At 33.2% G+C, this 18,822-nt stretch overlaps 6 protein-coding genes across 9 annotated transcripts in view; 1 reads left to right on the forward strand and 5 right to left on the reverse strand.

The window, feature by feature from the left end:
* Window positions 1-18,822, forward strand: part of LOC118450225 (uncharacterized) — a 97,982-nt gene that overhangs the window by 55,957 nt on the left and 23,203 nt on the right. The window lies entirely within an intron of this gene.
* LOC118450159 (odorant receptor 13a-like) lies at window positions 955-3,089 on the reverse strand. The gene is made up of 7 exons (XM_085655553.1): window positions 2,958-3,089; window positions 2,532-2,804; window positions 1,961-2,435; window positions 1,783-1,882; window positions 1,584-1,706; window positions 1,362-1,517; window positions 955-1,285 (listed from the first exon to the last, which is right to left on the reverse strand). The coding sequence occupies exons 1-7, from the start codon at window positions 2,977-2,979 to the stop codon at window positions 1,217-1,219; spliced, it is 1,218 nt and encodes a 405-aa protein (XP_085511679.1). The 5' UTR covers window positions 2,980-3,089; the 3' UTR covers window positions 955-1,216.
* On the reverse strand, window positions 4,202-7,025 carry LOC118450228 (odorant receptor 4-like). Of its 2 annotated transcripts, XM_035885803.2 has the most exons (8): window positions 6,971-7,025; window positions 6,402-6,674; window positions 5,831-6,305; window positions 5,653-5,752; window positions 5,454-5,576; window positions 5,232-5,387; window positions 5,006-5,155; window positions 4,202-4,331 (listed from the first exon to the last, which is right to left on the reverse strand). In XM_035885803.2, the coding sequence occupies exons 1-7, from the start codon at window positions 6,990-6,992 to the stop codon at window positions 5,087-5,089; spliced, it is 1,218 nt and encodes a 405-aa protein (XP_035741696.1). In that variant the 5' UTR covers window positions 6,993-7,025; the 3' UTR covers window positions 4,202-4,331; window positions 5,006-5,086. The 2 variants fall into 2 exon arrangements, with proteins under 2 accessions (XP_035741696.1, XP_085511680.1); XM_085655554.1 differs by lacking the exon at window positions 4,202-4,331 and having other exon boundaries at window positions 5,015-5,155; window positions 5,232-5,385.
* LOC118450229 (odorant receptor 4-like) lies at window positions 7,959-10,988 on the reverse strand. The gene is made up of 8 exons (XM_035885804.2): window positions 10,895-10,988; window positions 10,426-10,698; window positions 9,858-10,332; window positions 9,680-9,779; window positions 9,481-9,603; window positions 9,259-9,414; window positions 9,033-9,182; window positions 7,959-8,358 (listed from the first exon to the last, which is right to left on the reverse strand). The coding sequence occupies exons 1-7, from the start codon at window positions 10,914-10,916 to the stop codon at window positions 9,114-9,116; spliced, it is 1,218 nt and encodes a 405-aa protein (XP_035741697.2). The 5' UTR covers window positions 10,917-10,988; the 3' UTR covers window positions 7,959-8,358; window positions 9,033-9,113.
* Window positions 11,753-14,938, reverse strand: LOC118450226 (odorant receptor 13a-like). Of its 3 annotated transcripts, none has more exons than XM_085655548.1 (9): window positions 14,618-14,938; window positions 14,207-14,473; window positions 13,638-14,118; window positions 13,464-13,563; window positions 13,198-13,320; window positions 12,971-13,126; window positions 12,863-12,904; window positions 11,919-12,208; window positions 11,753-11,831 (listed from the first exon to the last, which is right to left on the reverse strand). In XM_085655548.1, the coding sequence occupies exons 1-8, from the start codon at window positions 14,766-14,768 to the stop codon at window positions 12,188-12,190; spliced, it is 1,341 nt and encodes a 446-aa protein (XP_085511674.1). In that variant the 5' UTR covers window positions 14,769-14,938; the 3' UTR covers window positions 11,753-11,831; window positions 11,919-12,187. The 3 variants fall into 3 exon arrangements, with proteins under 3 accessions (XP_085511674.1, XP_035741694.2, XP_085511675.1); XM_035885801.2 differs by having other exon boundaries at window positions 12,424-12,904; XM_085655549.1 differs by having other exon boundaries at window positions 11,919-12,904; window positions 14,207-14,445.
* On the reverse strand, window positions 16,481-18,436 carry LOC146873150 (odorant receptor 67c-like). Its single transcript, XM_085655551.1, has 6 exons — window positions 17,890-18,436; window positions 17,318-17,792; window positions 17,130-17,229; window positions 16,928-17,050; window positions 16,706-16,861; window positions 16,481-16,630 (listed from the first exon to the last, which is right to left on the reverse strand). Exons 1-6 carry the CDS (start codon window positions 18,281-18,283, stop codon window positions 16,562-16,564), a joined length of 1,317 nt encoding a protein of 438 aa, XP_085511677.1. The 5' UTR covers window positions 18,284-18,436; the 3' UTR covers window positions 16,481-16,561.

The following is an 18,822-nucleotide window of genomic DNA, read 5'->3' on the forward strand; positions in this document are numbered from 1 at the left end:
CATACATTCGGTTCTTTCCGATACTATGGGGAACGATGAAAACGAGTGAATAGTGTGAATCAAAGATCAGATGTCCTTCGAAACAAGAAAGAAAATTTCTACAAACATTATTTAAGATCACGAACATATTTTATAAAATTAGATGGTGATTTTCACAATCTCGTAGTATACCTATTGTATAACTACTTAAATGGTATTATTACATTCTCTTGCATTATTACTTTTATTATATTAATCGTAAACAGTTACTTCGCAATATATTTACTTGTTCCATTTTGTAAATAATTATTGAGAAATTATAAAGTAACGACATGCAAGTGCGTATGACATGATAATTATTTGTCATGCATGTTCGTATTTCGTTTTATAATTTTAAGAATCGAAGAGAGAGGGTGATTTTTACGCGGGGGAAGATGTGTGCAGGGTATTTGTGAATTTGTAAGCGAGACGAAATGATCGATAGTGGATCTTGTGGTTACTAAATCAAGCAGTTGTGCGTGACGAACGTGGAGCAAGAGGAGGAAGTTCGAATGTATTTTTTATTACGCGAATATTTTAACGCGACCATTTCCAGTAATATATCTTGATTTGCAATTTTCTGAAATATTAGAAAAAAAGTCATTCTTTTTATAGATTCTTAATATTTCTATTGTTTCCTTTCTGATTGTTATATTATTATCTTTGTAAAATTAATTATTGCGTTAAGGTACCAGCCGAACAGAAATATATCCCATTGATGTTCTGAAGATCTATAAAAGAAACATTTGAAATAATTTATAAATTAGGCTAAAACGTTGCAATCGAACGATATGGTATTATTGATACATCGATTGCATCACGAAGAAGAGGATTTTTACAATGTTTGGATATTAAGTAGCACGATTCATGTCCAGGTATCCTTCATATATAAATAAGACAGAAATTTAAAAGAAGTATTTAATTTCGTTACACTTATCACGTAGTACGACTCTTACAAGAACGTTAAAATTTCGTAATACAAACTTCGTTACGCTTTCTATGTTCTATAGCAATATTATTTTCATTATATCAATACAATTAATTCTGTTTTGCAATATTTTCACTAATCGCATTTCATTGATAATTATTATTAAATTATGAATAAAATATTACATACTGGTAGATGTAAAAAACGACCGATTTTTAATGTCTTTCAAATTCGTCGATCGATTGTTCATTATAAATAACGTATATTTTATTACTCTTCTACTGGACTATTTTTCATAGCCAGTAATACCGATAAATATCCGGCGGATGTTTTAATGATCTGAAATAGAGATGAATCAGGATCATTTGCAAATATAAGATATATTTTCGTTGGAATACATTTTAAAAATACTCACAGCGCCAAACAATTCTAACGAAAATGGACAAAATTTTCCAGCAGTGATTTGAAATGCTATTCTTGCGCGACAAATTACTGTCAGCAAGCAGATAGCCTTTTTTGGAGGCAAGTCATACCATTCGCAGTCGTAAGCGGAGAAAGCTATTCCAGTGCTCTGAAATGCACGAAGTTGAAAAATACTTAAGCCTTCGAGTGAGAGGCCAATTTTATATCGACTCACCTCGACCAGTAGAGTTTCACCAACGTAACAATATATATATAAATGCAACATCGTGTATATCACGTGAATCATATAAAATATCAATCCTACTATCGGCAAATCTTCTTCTTGTGCGCTCATCGACTACGCAAAAAAAACGAAAAAAGAAATATATTAAAATGTTAAAATCATTATTATCTAATGATGAAATAAAAATTACCGTGATCATACGATAACCTGTCATGCAGAACATAGCCGAAGAAATTAAAGTTTGCCCTAGTAGAGTAAGATTGAAACAATCCTCGACTATTATGGCGAATCTTAAAACGAAAAAATGATTAATTCGTTGATGTTAGATAAAACAATAGAAAAAGTCAAAAGATTTAAAAAACACACACTTGTAGAGTTTTTCGTGCCTGTTCACAATGTAGCCGAGTCTATTTTGAAACAGAGCGACGTCACGCTTCGCTATTTCCGCCAATTCTTTTATATTCGATCGCAAAACCGACAATTGTCCACACAAATGCAAAACAAAGACTGCGTGAAAAGTATCGAAGCAAGAATAACTGATGCCTGCTAGAATCGTTGCTATGAATTGTCCCAACCAAGTGATCTCAAAATAAGGACTTTTCTTGGTGTCGTATGGAAAGATCGCTGGATGCAAAAGTCCTCCTAAATCGACTTCAGAGGCTCTAGCCATATTCGCATAAGTTTGAAGCGATATGAAGGCGATCAACATTAAGTACGACAAAGTAGAACAAAAGAGAGATATCGTTCGGCTCAATTTAGCATTTTTCAACATCAACGAACGTTCCGATTTTTGTTGCGTTTGATTCCAGTCGTTAACTATCTTGACGAGTAATGATTTCAATGCTTCGATCGAGAAAAAAGTGAACTAGTATATATCATTCAATCTAATTCAAATTAAATGAAATTATAAAGTAAATGCACAGACAACATCGTAATTACTTTTTCCATGATACCACAAAACGATTTGCTTAGTCACAGCGAAAGCGATTGGTATGTTGATGGATAGATTTTCTATGGCTTCGTCCAGACTGCTTGAATTCAGAATCAGATCTGCAGTTTGTGGTGCATTTATGAATAAAAGAGTCACGATAGTACTCGTCCAAAATATACTAGCTGACGTTAATCGCCAAAGAAACGTCGTCTTCGATGGTTCAGGCCAAACTCCTAACACCGACAAGTTAAAACGATTCCAACCAATGGCGTAATTTAAATCTACAAAGTGAACACTCGCGTTGAAGTTACACAAAAGAGAGAATATCTGATTAGAAAAAGAGGATATTTAATGTATTCATTTTCCTTCTTTTTTACTTCCTTTCTTTCTAAATATTTTGGTGGGATAAATTTACAAGTGACACGAAATTCTACCTTTCTTCGAATCCGTTGTCATCGTAGAAAGACGATTATAACACGCGGCGATACGACGACTGTACTCTGGCTCGTCATTCGATATGTAGACGTCCTTCTCTTTTTCTTCGTCCAGCACGCATGCCCGTCTGACTTAAAATGATGTACCATCCCCACCAGCTATTGGAAAATTTATCTACTTGGATCATATTTTCTCATTTCTACCGTAATCTCAAAGTTCTCTGTTTCCATCCAACCTTCCCCATTTTATAATGCTTTACGATCCCTCGTCGATTATTACAAGTGTAATAATATACATTAGGTTCTTTCCGATACTATGGGGAACGATGAGAACGTATGAATTATGTGAATCAAAGATTGGGTGTTCTTCGAAACAAGAAAGAAAATTTCTACAAACATTATTCAGCATTTTATAAAGGTATTTGAATTTGTTAGGCAGAGATCACATCCATGGATATAATAGTAAATCAATTAATTACTATTGTGAAACTATTTAAGTGGTATGATTACTTATCTTTTTTCTCTCGCATTGTTACTTTTATTATATTTACCGTAAACAATTACTTCTCATTATTTTTACTTGTTCCATTTCGAAAATAATTATTAATAAATTATAAAATAACGACATGCAAGTGCGTATGACATGATAATTATTTTTAATGCATGCTCGTATTTTGTTATATAATTATAGGGAGCGAAGAAAGAGGGTAATTTTTACTTGGGAAAAGGTGCAGGGTATTTATGAATTTGTAAGTGAGACAAAATGATCGATAGTGGTTCTTGTGGTTATTAAATCAAACAGTGGTGCGTGACGAACGTGGAGCAAGAGGAGGAAGTTCGAATGTATTTTTTATTACGCGAATATTTTAACGCGATCATTTCCAGTAATATATCTTGATTTGCAATTTTCTGAAATATTAGAAAAAAAAATCGTTTTTTTTATAGATCCTTAATATTTATATTGTTTCCTTTCTGGTTGTTATATTATTATCTTTGTAAAATTAATTATTGCGTTAAGGTACCAGCCGAACAGAAATATATCCCATTGAAGTTCTGAAGATCTATAAAAGAAACATTTGAAATAATTTATAAATTAGGTTAAAACGTTGCGATCGAACGATATGGTATTATTGATCGGTACATCACGAAGAAGAGATCCTTTACATGTTTGGATGTTAAGTAGCACCATTGACATTCGTACGGCGATTCACTAATCAAAATATCTTCTTGACAATTTACCTTTACTTAATCAATTAGTATTTCATTCACGTAACAGTAAATTTACAGATGTATACCGCATAGTACCAATCACTAATGGTAGGAAGGAAAACAATTTAGTGCTCGGTAGGTCATCTTCGCTTTGACCTTATGTCTCTGAAAAAAATACAAAATGTTAATCGATGGTATCAAAGAGCCAAAGGGTTAAAATTTCTTTCAGATAACTTATTGAAATTATTTAATAGTCCTAAAAAGGAAGTTGCATAATGAAACGATTGCATTTTGTTTCGTCTTTCGACGTTAATGTTCTTTTTTTGTCTTCGTCCAGCAATCATACTCCTCGGACTGAAATTGAGTTATCATCCCATCACCTATTGAAAAATGTGTCTATTTGGAATTTTTATTTCGATTTTTTTTTCGTTTCTCTTTCAACAGGTTTAAATAAGCAACCTCGGTAAAATTTTAATTCAGTTTTTCCGATTTTCTCTAGCTCTACGATCTTTTTAGCCTACTGCCCCACATACATTTAAGTTTGTCCGATTCTTTTGGGAACATACGAACAAGCGAATTGTATTAATTCATGTCCAGGTATCCTTCATATATAAATAAGACAGAAATTTAAAAGAAGTATTTAATTTCGTTACACTTATCTCGTAGTACGACTCTTACAAGAACGTTAAAATTTCGTAATACAAACTTCGTTACGCTTTCTATGTTCTATAGCAGTATTATTTTCATTATATTAATCCAATTAATTCTGTTTTGCAATATTTTCACTAATCGCATTTCATTGATAATTATTATTAAATTATGAATAAAATATTACATACTGGTAGATGTAACAAACGACCGATTTTTAATGTCTTTCAAATTCGTCGATCGATTGTTCATTATAAATAACGTATATTTTATTACTCTTCTACTGGACTATTTTTCATAGCCAGTAATACCGATAAATATCCGGCGGATGTTTTAATGATCTGAAATAGAGATGAATCAGGATCATTTGCAAATATAAGATATATTTTCGTTGGAATACATTTTAAAAATACTCACAGCGCCAAACAATTCTAACGAAAATGGACAAAATTTTCCAGCAGTGATTTGAAATGCTATTCTTGCTCTACAGATTACTATCAGTAAGCAGATTGCCTTTTTTGGTGGCAAGTCATACCATTCGCAATCGTAAGCGGAGAAAGCTATTCCAGTGCTCTGAAATGCACGAAGTTGAAAAATTCTTAGGCCTTCGAGTAAGAGGCCAACTTTATATCGACTCACCTCGACCAGTAGAGTTTCACCAACGTAACAATATATATATAAATGCAACATCGTGTATATGTAAAACGTAATGTAAAATATCAATCCTGCTATCGGCAATTCTTCTTCTTGAGCGCTCATCGACTACGCAAAAGATGCGAAAAAAGAAATATATTAAAATGTTAAAATCATTATTCTCTAATGATGAAATAAAAATTACCGTGATCATACGATAACCTGTCATGCAGAACATAGCCGACGAAATCAAAGTTTGCCCTAGTAGAGTAAGATTGAAACAATCCTCGACTATTATGGCGAATCTTAAAACGAAAAAATGATTAAATCGTCGATGTTAGATAAAACAATAGAAAAAATCAAAAGATTTAAGAAACACCCACTTGTAGAGTTGTTCGTGCCTGTTCACAATGTAGCCGAGTCTATTTTGAAACAGAGCAATGTCACGCTTCGCTATCTCCGTCAATTCTCTTATATTCGATCGCAAGACCGACAGTTGTCCACACAAATGCAAAACAAAGACTGCGTGAAAAGTATCGAAGCAAGAATAACTGATGCCTGCTAGAATCGTTGCTATGAATTGTCCCAACCAAGTGATCTCAAAATAAGGACTTTTCTTGGTGTCGTATGGAAAGATCGCTGGATGCAAAAGTCCTCCTAGATCGACTTCAGAGGCACTAGCGATATTCGCATAAATTTGAAGCGATATGAAGGTGACAACCATTATGTACGACAAAGTAGAACAAAAGAGAGATATCGTTCGACTCAATTTAGCAGTTTTCAACATCAACGAACGTTCTGAGTCTTGTTGCGTTTGATTCCAGTCGTTAACTATCTCGACGAGTAATGATTTTAATGCTTCGATCGAGAAAAAAATGAACTAGTATATATCATTCAATCCTATTCAAATTAAATGAAATTATAAAGTAAATGCACAGACAACATCGTAATCACCTTTTCCATGATACCACAAAACGATTTGCTTAGTCACAGCGAAAGCGATTGGTATGTTGATAGATAAATTTTCTATAGCTTCGTCCAGCCGGCTTGAATTCAAAATCAGATCTGCCATTTGTGGTGCATTTATGAATAAAAGGGTCACGATAGTACTTGTCCAAAATATACTAGCTGACGTTAATCGCCAAAGAAACGTCGTCTTCGATGGTTCAGGCCAAACTCCTAACACCGACAAGTTAAAACGATTCCAACCAATGGCGTAATTTAAATCTACAAAGTGAACACTTGCGTTGAATTTATACGAAGGAGAGAATATCTGATTAGAAAAAGAGGATATTTAATACTCCTCTTTATTTATTATTATTTATTATTATTTATTATTATTTATTATTATTTATTATTATTTATTATTATTTATTATTATTTATTATTATTTATTATTATTTATTATTATTTATTATTATTTATTATTATTTATTCATTTAGTATTCCTTTTTCTCCTTTTTTGCTTCCTTTCTTTCTTACTATTTTGCTGGGGTAAATTTACAAATGACGCGAAATTCTACCTTCCTCGGATTCTGTTGTCATCGTAGAAAGACGATTATAACACGCGGCGATACAACGACTGCACTCTGGCTCGTCATTCGATATGTAGACGTCCTTCTCTTTTTCTTCGTCCAACACGCATGCCCGTCTGACTTAAAATGATGAACCATCCCCACCAACTATTGGAAAATTTATCTACTTGTGATGATATTTTCTCATTTCTACCGTAACCTCAAAGTTCTCTGTTTCCATCCAACCTTCCCCATTTTATAATGCTTTACGATCCCCCGTCTATTATTTCAAGTGTAATAACATACATTCGGTTCTTTCCGATACTATGGGGAACGATGAGAATATGTGAATTATGTGAATCAAAGATTGGGTGTTCTTCGAAACAAGAAAGAAAATTTCTACAAACATTATTTAGCATTTTATAAAGATATTTGAATTTGTTATTGCAGTGATCACATCCATGGATTTTATAGTAAATCAGTTAATTACTATTGTAAAACTATTTAAGTTCTATAATTACTTTGCTTTGTTCTCTTGCATGGTTATTATTTTTAATTTGCTTTTATTATGCTAACCGTAAACAATTACTTCTCATTGCTTTTACTTGTTCCATTTCGTAGATAATTATTGATAAATTATAAAATGACGACACGCAAGTGCGTACGATATGATAATTATTTTTAATGCCTTCACATATTGCGTTTTATAATTTTAGGGAGCAAAAAAAAGGGTGATTTGTATGTGGGAAAAGGTGCAGAGTATTTGTGAATTTGTAAGTGAGACGAAATGATCGATAGTGTTTCTTGTGGTTACTAAATCAAACAATGGTGCCTAACGAACGTGGAGCAAGAAGAGGAAGTTCGGATGTATTTTTTATTACGCGAATATTTTAACGCGATTATTTCCAGTAATATATCTTGATTTACAATTTTCCGAAAATTAGAACAAAAAGTCGTTCTTTTTTTAGATCCTTTATATTTCTATTGTTTCCTTTCTGGTTATTATGTTATTATCTCTGTAAAATTAATTATTGCGTTCAGGTACCAGCCGAACAGAAAGATATTCCATTGAAATTCTGAAGATCTATAAAAGAAACATTTGAAATAATTTATAAATTAGGTTAGGACGTTGCTGTCGAACGATATGGTATTATTGATCGGTACATCACGAAGAAGAGATCCTTTACATGTTTGGATGTTAAGTAGCACCATTGACATTCGTACGGCGATTCACTAATCAAAATATCTTCTTGACAATTTACCTTTACTTAATCAATTAGTATTTCATTCACGTAACAGTAAATTTACAGATGTATACCGCATAGTACCAATCACTAATGGTAGTAAGGAAAACAATTTAGTGCTCGGTAGGTCATCTTCGCTTTGACCTAATGTCTCTGAAAAAAATTCAAAATGTTAATCGATGATATCAAAGAGCCAAAGGGTTAAAATTTCTTTCAGATAACTTATTGGAAATATTTGATAATCCTAAAAGCAAAGTTACATAATGCAACGATTGCATTTTGCTTCGTCTTTCGACGTGAATGTACTTTTTTTGTCTTCGTTCAGCAATCATGCTCCTGGGACTGAAATTGAGTTATCATCCCATCACCTATTGAAAAATGTGTCTATTTGGAATTTTTATTCCGATTTTTTTTTCGTTTCTCTTTCAGCAGGTTTAAATAAGCAACCTTGGTAAAATTTTAATTCAATTTTTCCGATTTTCTCTAGCTCTACGATCTTTTTAGCCTACTGCCCCACATACATTTAAGTTTGTCCGATTCTTTTGGGAACATACGAACAAGCGAATTGTATTAATTCATGTCCAGGTATCCTTCATATATAAATAAGACAGAAATTTAAAAGAAGTATTTAATTTCGTTACACTTATCTCGTAGTACGACTCTTACAAGAACGTTAAAATTTCGTAATACAAACTTCGTTACGCTTTCTATGTTCTATAGCAGTATTATTTTCATTATATTAATCCAATTAATTCTGTTTTGCAATATTTTCACTAATCGCATTTCATTGATAATTATTATTAAATTATGAATAAAATATTACATACTGGTAGATGTAACAAACGACCGATTTTTAATGTCTTTCAAATTCGTCGATCGATTGTTCATTATAAATAACGTATATTTTATTACTCTTCTACTGGACTATTTTTCATAGCCAGTAATACCGATAAATATCCGGCGGATGTTTTAATGATCTGAAATAGAGATGAATCAGGATCATTTGCAAATATAAGATATATTTTCGTTGGAATACATTTTAAAAATACTCACAGCGCCAAACAATTCTAACGAAAATGGACAAAATTTTCCAGCAGTGATTTGAAATGCTATTCTTGCGCGACAAATTACTGTCAGCAAGCAGATAGCCTTTTTTGGAGGCAAGTCATACCATTCGCAGTCGTAAGCGGAGAAAGCTATTCCAGTGCTCTGAAATGCACGAAGTTGAAAAATTCTTAGGCCTTCGAGTGAGAGGCCAACTTTATATCGACTCACCTCGACCAGTAGAGTTTCACCAACGTAACAATATATATATAAATGCAACATCGTGTATATGTAAAACGTAATGTAAAATATCAATCCTGCTATCGGCAATTCTTCTTCTTGAGCGCTCATCGACTACGCAAAAGATGCGAAAAAAGAAATATATTAAAATGTTAAAATCATTATTATCTAATGATGAAATAAAAATTACCGTGATCATACGATAACCTGTCATGCAGAACATAGCCGAAGAAATCAAAGTTTGCCCTAGTAGAGTAAGATTGAAACAATCCTCGACTATTATGGCGAATCTTAAAACGAAAATATGATTAAATCGTTGATGTTAGATAAAACAATAGAAAAAGTCAAAAGATTTAAGAAACACCCACTTGTAGAGTTGTTCGTGCTTGTTTACAATGTAGCCGAGTCTATTTTGAAACATACCGACGTCACGCTTCGCTATTTCCGCCAATTGTCGTATATTCGATCGCAAAACCGACAGTTGTCCACACAAATGCAAAACAAAGACTGCGTGAAAAGTATCGAAGCAGGAATAACAGATGGCCGTTAGAATCGTTCCCATGAATTGTCCCAACCAAGTGATCTCAAAATAAGGACTTTTCTTGGTGTCGTATGGAAAGATCGCTGGATGCAAAAGTCCTCCTAGATCGACTTCAGAGGCACTAGCGATATTCGCATAAATTTGAAGCGATATGAAGGTGATCACCATTAAGTACGATAAAGTAGAACAAAAGAGAGATATCGTTCGACTCAATTTAGCAGTTTTCAACATCAACGAACGTTCTGAGTCTTGTTGCATTTGATTCCAGTCATTAACTACCTCGACGAGTAATGATTTCAATGCTTCGTTCGAGAAAAAAGTGAACTAGTATATATCATTCAATCCTATTAAAATTAAATGAAATTATAAAGTAAATGCACAGACATCGTAATTACCTTTTCCATGATACCACAATACGATTTGCTTAATCACAGCGAAAGCGATTGGTATGTTGATAGATAAATTTTCTATGGCTTCGTCTAGACTGTTTGAATTCAAAATCAGATCTGCCATTTGTGGTGCATTTATGAATAGAAGGGTCACGGTAGTGCTCGTCCAAAATATACTAGCTGACGTTAATCGCCAAAGAAACGTCGTCTTCGATGGTTCAGGCCAAACTCCTAACACCGACAAGTTAAAACGATTCCAACCAATGGCGTAATTTAAATCTACAAAGTGAACACTTGCGTTGAAGTTATGCGAAGGAGAGAATATCTGATTAGAAAAAGAGGATATTTAATATTCCTCTTTATTTATTATTATTTATTATTATTTATTAATTTAGTATTCCTTTTTCTCCTTTTTTCTTCCTTTTTTTTTTTACTATTTTGCTGGGATAAATTCACAAGTGACGCGAAATTCTACCTTCCTCGGATTCCGTTGTCATCGTAGAAAGACTATTATAACACGCGGCGATACAACGACTGCGCTCTGGCTCGTCACTCAATATGTAGACGTCCTTCTTTTTTTCTTAGTCCAGCACGCATGCTCACCTGACTTAAAATGATGAACCATCCCCACCAACTGTTGAAAAATTTATCTACTTGGAATGAAATTTTTTCTTTTCAGCCGAACTCATTTAAATAAGCAACCTCAAAGTTCTTAGTTTTGATCCAACTTTCCTCATTTTATAATGCTTTACGATCTCTCGTCGATTATTTGCAAGTGTAATAATATACATTCGGTTCTTTCCGATACAATGGGGAACGATGAGAACGTGCGATATTATGTGAATCGAAGATTGAGTGTTCTTTGAAACAAGAAAGAAAATTTCTACAAACATTATTTAGCATTTTATAAAGATATTTGAATTTGTTATTGCTGTGATCACATCCATGGATTTCATAATAAATCAATTAATTACTATTGTAAAACTATTTAAGTGGTATAATTACTTTTCTTTGTTCTCTTGCATTGTTACTTTTATTATGTTAACCGTAAACAATTACTTCTCAATATTTTTACTTATTCCATTTCGTAGATTATTATTGATAAATTATAAAATAACGGCATGCAAGTGCGTATGATATAATAATTATATATCTAATTGTAATTGTAGGAAGCGAAAAAAGAGGGTGATTTTTACGTGGTAAAAATGTGCTGGGTATTTGTGAATTTGTAAGCAAGACGAAATAATCGATTGTGGTTCTTGTAATTATTAAATCAAATAATGGTACGTGGAGAAAGGAAGTTTAGATATATTTTATCTTTGACAATTTTACGTTTGGACAATTCACGTCAGTTTCCTATGTTTCATTGGATGTGGAAACGACAAGTAGTAATCCATTGGTGTCTTCAAAATCTGAAAACAGACCGATAATATGATGTTTTTATTTCCAATTTTTTTCTCTTCTTTCTTTTTTTTTTTTTTTTCTATTATTATACTTACGCTAGCATATAATTCTTGCGGAAGGTTACAGAATTTTCCAACCATAAGAGATTCGATCGAATCTCCTTGTTCTGCCAAATCCCTATGAGATCCATGGTGTATCAGTTCCACCAGTAAACGTAATCGACTTTTTACATATTTATTGCTATTTCGATTAGCTGATTTTATCGATGATGTTTAATCGTATATTATTTTAGTCAGCTCGTTCGTCTAAACGAGTCTGACGTTCAAGGATTGATGTTGATTCATCCATTTCGTATTTTCGTGAACTATGTCTTGCTTCTCGCATGCTGTATAAAAAGGACAGGGATGATTCTCTAGGAAAATCTTACGTTAGAAAAATAAATCGATCACGATTATTACGATTTCTATTAAAAATATAATATTCGATTAATGTGTTGTTCGCATATTTACTCAGAACTCAAAATAAATTTAATTCAGCTTGTCGAAATTTTGTACAAGTTATTTTTTTTTTTTTTTTTTTTTTTTTTTAACATTTACGTACGAATGTTTTAAAAATGAAAAGTAGGTGTTTATCGAACAGTATCCCTCTAACGTTGGAAAACTTAAACCTTCGATATAGTTGACTCCGGTGGTTACGAGGAATTGTCTTTAGTCTACGTTTCTTTATCGACGTCTTTCTAGTTTATGAAAAATTTTGCAGATTTTTTTTCTCTTTCGTTACATTCTTAGTACTCTTACGCAATATAATTGGACAATAAACGACAGTATGATAAATGACAATAAACGAGAATGAGATTTATGCGATTGTAAAACTATTTATATCTTAATTAAATTTAAAGTTTTACGAATAGTATTTATCACTATGCTGTACTGTCATGTATGATAGTTTATCGATAACAAAAAATTTGCCACCAGTTAAATTACTCTATCACTATTCTATTTATTATTATTTCTCAAAATTAGTCCTTTTTGTCCGTTACCGTTAGTAACATTGAAAGATATCCTATTGTGCTTTTTAAAATCTGCAAAAGAAAATTAAATAGTATTTAAATAATCTTATCCCTTTCACATTCATGGTTTTCTCTTACGCTGCTAAACATTTCCATTGAAAAAGTGCCAAATTTTCCGGCTGTTAAATGAAGTGGCACACAAGATCGATGCATCACGACAATGATATTTCGTGCATTCTTTGCAGACAAAGTATACCACTGTGACTCGTATGCTGACGTCCCCATTGCAGAACTCTGTTTAACACACATTCCCATGACATATAATTTCAACATATTTAAAATATTCTATTTTATTTTCTTTTTACCTCGACGATAAGCATTTCTCCAACGTAACAATACAGATATAGTTGTACCAAGGTAACAATTACAAAGAATATAATAAAAAACAGCTGTTCTATTGGAAATGCATCATCATCGTGTGCCATTATCTGTAAAAAAGATTCCACAAACGAGACGTTTGACAAGAATAAAATACTGATTGTCCTTCTCCATTTTTTCTTTTCCTTTTCTTTCTTCTTCTTTTTTTTTTTTTTTTTTTTTTTTTTTTTTTTTTTTTTATAGATTGACTTACGCGAAATAATTGAAAAGTCTGAAAGCAAACTTGAACGATGCAAGCCAGTATTTGAATGAGCATCAACATGTTAAAGGAGTTCTCAATCGATTTGGCGTACCTTAGACAATAATAATGATCATTATTGCATAATGTTGCAACATTGATAAAATAAAAACGATTCGATTGACAAACCAATTGAGATGTTCGTGTCTCTTAACGATCCACGTCAATTTTGTTGTAAACTCATTGGCTATCTCGCTCGTGCCATTCGATAGATTTTCAAGTGCATGCCTGAGATTAGTAATTTGTGCGCAGACATGAAGGACGAGCATTGTGATAAACGTGTCTACGCCTATATATGATACGGTAGCGCTGTACGCCGCTACGATTTGTCCGAGACAGGAAATTAAAAAAGCTGAAGTTCCATTAATGTCGTATGGAAAATAAGCGGGATAAATGACCGTACTTGGGGGATCGAATTGATCTCTTTGCATTTGTGCGATCATCAAGCTTCGAGGTAGAATGTAAATCGATGTCATAAAATGTGCTAATGTCGTACACCATATCGATATGACTCTTGCTTTTTTAGCGTTAACCAACATGACCGATCTCTCATCCTCGCTTTTCGATCTTTTCCAGTCTTCAACGAAGGAATTGAGAATTGGTCTAAGAGCTGGAACAGATTTTTTTTTCTTTGCAAAATATTTATCTACCTAGTATATATAGCGTTATTACGTTTTCACCACAAAAGTTACCCTTACATTCCAAATGATATCGTGCGAACAACAACTTTATGCAGGACATGGTAACCGGTACGTTTGCCGTCGCCACAATTTCTGTCATCAGTTCTATGTCACCCCATACCATCAAGAGATATGCCGACTGTGGCAAAGTGATAAATCCCAGCATAAAGAATGAATGTAGAATGAACCAATATTTCGATACGGCAAAATCACTCTCATTCGAATCCGGCCATACACCAAGTATTTGTAGGCTTAGTCTGTTCCAACCAATGGCATAATTTAAATCTGCTAAGTGAACACTCCCGTTCAAGATACGCAAAAGATAAAATATTTAATTAGAAAAAAAGAATACTTAAAGTATTCTTTTGTCGTCTTTCATCCATTTTTTTTACTTTTTTTGAAAAATTTACAAGCTACACGAAAATGTACCTTCTTCGAATACTGTTGTCATCGTAGAAAGACGATTATAGCACGCGGCGCGTGTTGAACGACTGCGCTCTGGCTCGTCATTCGATATAGACGTCCTTCTCTTTTTCTTCGTCCAGCACGCATGCCCGTCTGACTTAAAATGATGTACCATCCCCACCAACTATTGAAAAATTTATCTACATGGAATGATATTTTCTCTTTTCTAACGAACGCATTTAAATAAGCAATCTCAAAGTTCTTAGTTTTCATCCAACCTTCCCCATTTTATAATGCTTTACGATCCCCCGTCTATTATTTCAAGTGTAATAACATACATTCGGTTCTTTCCGATACTATGGGGAACGATGAGAATATGTGATCAAAGATTGGGTGTTCTTCGAAACAAGAAAGAAAATTCCTACAAACATTATTTAGCATTTTATAAAGCTATTTGAATTTGTTATTGCAGTGATCACATCCATGGATTTCCTAGCAAATCAATTAATTACTATTGTAAAACTATATAAAGAAATTATAAAATAACGACATGCGTATGACAAGAAAATAACAAGTGCGTATGACATGATAATTATTTTTAATGCATGCTCGTATTTCGTTTTATAATTTTAGGAAGCGAAGAAAGAGAGTGATTTTTACGTGGGAAAAGGTGCAGGGTATTTGTGAATTTGTAAGAGAGACGAAATGATCGATAGTGGTTCTTATGGTTATTTAATCAAACAGTGGTGCGTGACGAACGTGGAGCAAGAGGAGGACGTTCGGATGTATTTTTTATTACGCGAATATTTTAACGCGATCATTTCCAGTAATATATCTTGATTTGCAATTTTCTGAAATATTAGAAAAAAAGTTATTCTTTTTATAGATCCTTAATATTTCTATTATTCCCTTCTGGTTGTTATATTATTATCTCTGTAAAATTAATTATTGCGTTCAGGTACCAGCCGAACAGAAAGATATCCCATTGAAATTCTGAAGATCTATAGAAGAAACATTTGAAATAATTTATAAATTAGTCTAAAACGTTGCGGTCGAATGATATGGTATTATTGATCGGTACATCACGAAGAAGAGATCCTTTACATGTTTGGATGATAAGTAGCACCATTGACATTCGTACGGCGATTCACTAATCAAAATATCTTCTTGACAATTTACCTTTACTTAATCATTTAATATTTCATTCACGTAATAGTAAATCTACAGGTGTATACCGTATAGTACTGATCACGAATGGTAATAAGAAAAATAATTTAGCGTTAGGAAAGTCATCTTCGTCTTGACCTAATGTGTCCGAAAAAAATACAAAAATGTTAATCGGTAGTATTAAAGAGACGAAATGTCAAAATTTCTTTCAAATAACTTATTGAAAATATTTGATAAGTCCAGCAATCATACTGCTCGGACTGAAATTGAACTATCATACCACCACCTATTGAAAAATGTATCTATTTGGAATTTTTATTTCGATTTTTTTTTTCTTTTCTCTTTCAACAGGTTTAAATAAGCAACCTCGTTAAAATTTCAATCCAATTTTTCCGATTTTCTCTAGCTCTACGATCTTTTCGCCTACTGTCCCACATACATTTAAATTTGTTCGATTCTTTTGGGAATATACGCACAAGCGAATTGTATTAATTCAAGTCCAGGTATCCTTCATATATAAATAAGACAAAAATTTAAAAGAAGAATTTAATTTCGTTATACTTATCACGTAATACCACTCTTACAAGAACGTTAAAATTTTGTTACTCTTTCAATTTTTCTATTGCAGTATTTTTTTCATTATATTGCAATGTTTTTACTAATAGCATTTCATTAATAAATATTAATAAATTATGAGAAAAATATTACATGTTAGTAGATATAACATGCGAATGATTTTTAATGTCTTTCAGATTCGTCGATTGATTGATTGTTCGTTATAAATAAAGTAATAATATTTTATTACACTTCTACGGGATTATCTGTCATAGCTAGTAATACCGATAAATATCCGGCGGATGTTCTAATGATCTGAAATAGAGATGAATCAGGATCTTTTGCAAATATAAGATATATTTTCATTGGAATCATTTTAAATATACTCACAGCGCCAAACAATTCTAACGAAAATGGACAAAATTTTCCAGCAGTGATTTGAAATGCTATTCTTGCTCTACAAATTACTATCAGTAAGCAGATTGCCTTTTTTGGTGGCAAGTCATACCATTCGCAATCGTAAGCGGAGAAAGCTATTCCAGTGCTCTGAAATGCACGAAGTTGAAAAATTCTTAAGCCTTCGAGTAAGAGGCCAACTTTATATCGACTCACCTCGACCAGTAGAGTTTCTCCAACGTAACAATATATATATAAATGCAACATCGTGTATGTCACATGAATGATGTAAAATATCAGTCCTACTATCGGCAAATCTTGTTCCTGTCCTTCCATCGACTACGAAAACGAAACGAAAGAGGAAATATTAAAATGTTAAAATCATTATTATCTAATAATAAAATATAATTTACGATACCGTGATCATACGATATCCCGTCAGGCAGAACATAGCTGTCGAAATCAAAGTTTGTCCTAGTAGAGTAAGATTGAAACAATCCTCGACTATTATGGCGAATCTTAAAACGAAAAAGCGTTTAGATTGTCGTCGTTAGGAAGAACAATAGAAAAAATTATAAAATAAAGTGTAATGTAAGAAACACCCACTTGTAGAGTTGTTCGTGCCTGTTCACAATGTAGCCGAGTCTATTTTGAAACAGAGCGACGTCACGCTTCGCTATCTCCGCCAATTCTTTTAAATTCGATCGCAAAACCGACAGTTGTCCACACAAATGCAAAACAAAGACTGCGAGAAAAGTATCGAAGCAAGAATAACAGATGGCCGTTAGAATCGTTCCCATGAATTGTCCCAACCAAGTGATCTCAAAATAAGGACTTTTCTTGGTGTCGTATGGAAAGATCGCTGGATGCAAAAGTCCTCCTAGATCGACTTCGGAGGCACTAGCCATATTCGCATAAGTTTGAAGCGATATGAAGGCGGTCAACATTAGATACGTCAAAGTAGAACAAAAGAGAGATATCGTTCGACTCAATTTAGCATTTTTCAACATCATCGAACGTTCTGATTCTGCTTGCTTCTGACTCCAGTCGTTAACTATCTCGACGAGTAATGATTTCAATGCTTCGGTTGAGAAAAAAAATAAATTAGTATATATCATTCAATCCAATACAAATTAAATGGAATTATAAATTAAATGCGCAGACAACATTGTAATTACCTTTTCCGTGATACCGCAAAACGATTTGCTTGATTACAGCGAAAGCGATTGGTATGTTGATGGATAAATTTTCTATGGCTTCGTCCAGACTGGTTGAATTCAGAATCAGATCTGCCGTTTGTGGTGCACATATGAATAAAAGGGTCACGGTAGTGCTCGTCCAAAATATACCGGCTGACGTTAATCGCCATAGAAACGTCGTCTTCGATGGTTCAGGCCAAACTCCTAACACCGACAAGTTAAAACGATTCCAACCTATGGCGTAATCCATTTGTCTTTTCAGTCGTATAAACTCGAAGAAAAATAAACTATCAAATTTGTCGTAAGATTGGCACGGGGAGTTCGGTCGAACTGCGGGAAATTTGTTTTCTCGAAAGAGTTGAATATCACGCATGCTCCATCACGATAAAAGAAAAAAAACACATACACACATTACACATACACACTCGGTAGCGATAGTTTTAATGAAGAACTCAAAACTTTACGACGGGACCCGTTATTTGATAGAAGAATTACTAATACCCGTCATTATCGATTCTTTGTCCTACCAGACTTGCGTTGAATTTTGAGTAAATCTCGGGAAAACTTTGACGGTAGACAAGAAACGTACCCGATAATATCAAATAAACAAAAAGTCTCGTAGATAATAGTTCTTCTTATCTTTTTTCTTTTTCTTTCTTAAAATTGTTCTCTTTCCTACAATTTCGACCAAGCTTTTATATTGTATTTCTTCCTTTAATATTAGGTAGCGAAGAGGATCCTTTTTTTCGCGTGGGAACAGCAGGTGCGCCGGGCTCTCTCGTGAATTCGTGAGCGAAACAAAACGGTCGATCGTTCATTCATCTAACCCACTCGTGGTTGTTGAAACTTACAGTGATGCATGACGAACATGGACAAATTGTACGAAAGAGAATGTACAGGTATCTTTTTTAT

Source organism: Vespa mandarinia, chromosome 3, assembly GCF_050613455.1.
Source record: "Vespa mandarinia isolate Hongniang chromosome 3, ASM5061345v1, whole genome shotgun sequence".
In the NCBI taxonomy this organism is placed as follows: domain Eukaryota; kingdom Metazoa; phylum Arthropoda; class Insecta; order Hymenoptera; family Vespidae; genus Vespa; species Vespa mandarinia.

What these genes read in the sequence shown, in the direction of transcription:
- LOC118450159 (XM_085655553.1), bottom strand. Translation starts at nt 2,979, where the DNA reads ATGACAACGGATTCGAAGAAAG. An exon ending in AGGCACGAAAAACTCTACAA is followed by an intron (nt 1,883 to 1,960) that starts GTGTGTGTTTTT and finishes TTTCGTTTTAAG; the next exon opens with ATTCGCCATAATAGTCGAGG. An exon ending in GTGAAACTCTACTGGTCGAG is followed by an intron (nt 1,518 to 1,583) that starts GTGAGTCGATAT and finishes CGTGCATTTCAG; the next exon opens with AGCACTGGAATAGCTTTCTC.
- LOC118450228 (XM_035885803.2), bottom strand. Translation starts at nt 6,992, where the DNA reads ATGACAACAGAATCCGAGGAAG. An exon ending in TTTGTGGTATCATGGAAAAG is followed by an intron (nt 6,306 to 6,401) that starts GTGATTACGATG and finishes TCTCGATCGAAG; the next exon opens with CATTAAAATCATTACTCGTC. An exon ending in CAGGTTATCGTATGATCACG is followed by an intron (nt 5,577 to 5,652) that starts GTAATTTTTATT and finishes TCTTTTGCGTAG; the next exon opens with TCGATGAGCGCTCAAGAAGA.
- LOC118450229 (XM_035885804.2), bottom strand. Translation starts at nt 10,916, where the DNA reads ATGACAACGGAATCCGAGGAAG. An exon ending in ATTGTGGTATCATGGAAAAG is followed by an intron (nt 10,333 to 10,425) that starts GTAATTACGATG and finishes TCTCGAACGAAG; the next exon opens with CATTGAAATCATTACTCGTC. An exon ending in AAGCACGAACAACTCTACAA is followed by an intron (nt 9,780 to 9,857) that starts GTGGGTGTTTCT and finishes TTTCGTTTTAAG; the next exon opens with ATTCGCCATAATAGTCGAGG.
- LOC118450226 (XM_085655548.1), bottom strand. Translation starts at nt 14,768, where the DNA reads ATGGTACATCATTTTAAGTCAGACGGGCATGCGTGCTGGACGAAGAAA. An exon ending in AGACACGAACATCTCAATTG is followed by an intron (nt 13,564 to 13,637) that starts GTTTGTCAATCG and finishes TTATTGTCTAAG; the next exon opens with GTACGCCAAATCGATTGAGA. An exon ending in GAGAAATGCTTATCGTCGAG is followed by an intron (nt 13,127 to 13,197) that starts GTAAAAAGAAAA and finishes TGTGTTAAACAG; the next exon opens with AGTTCTGCAATGGGGACGTC.
- LOC146873150 (XM_085655551.1), bottom strand. Translation starts at nt 18,283, where the DNA reads ATGCGTGATATTCAACTCTTTCGAGAAAACAAATTTCCCGCAGTTCGA. An exon ending in AGGCACGAACAACTCTACAA is followed by an intron (nt 17,230 to 17,317) that starts GTGGGTGTTTCT and finishes TTTCGTTTTAAG; the next exon opens with ATTCGCCATAATAGTCGAGG. An exon ending in GAGAAACTCTACTGGTCGAG is followed by an intron (nt 16,862 to 16,927) that starts GTGAGTCGATAT and finishes CGTGCATTTCAG; the next exon opens with AGCACTGGAATAGCTTTCTC.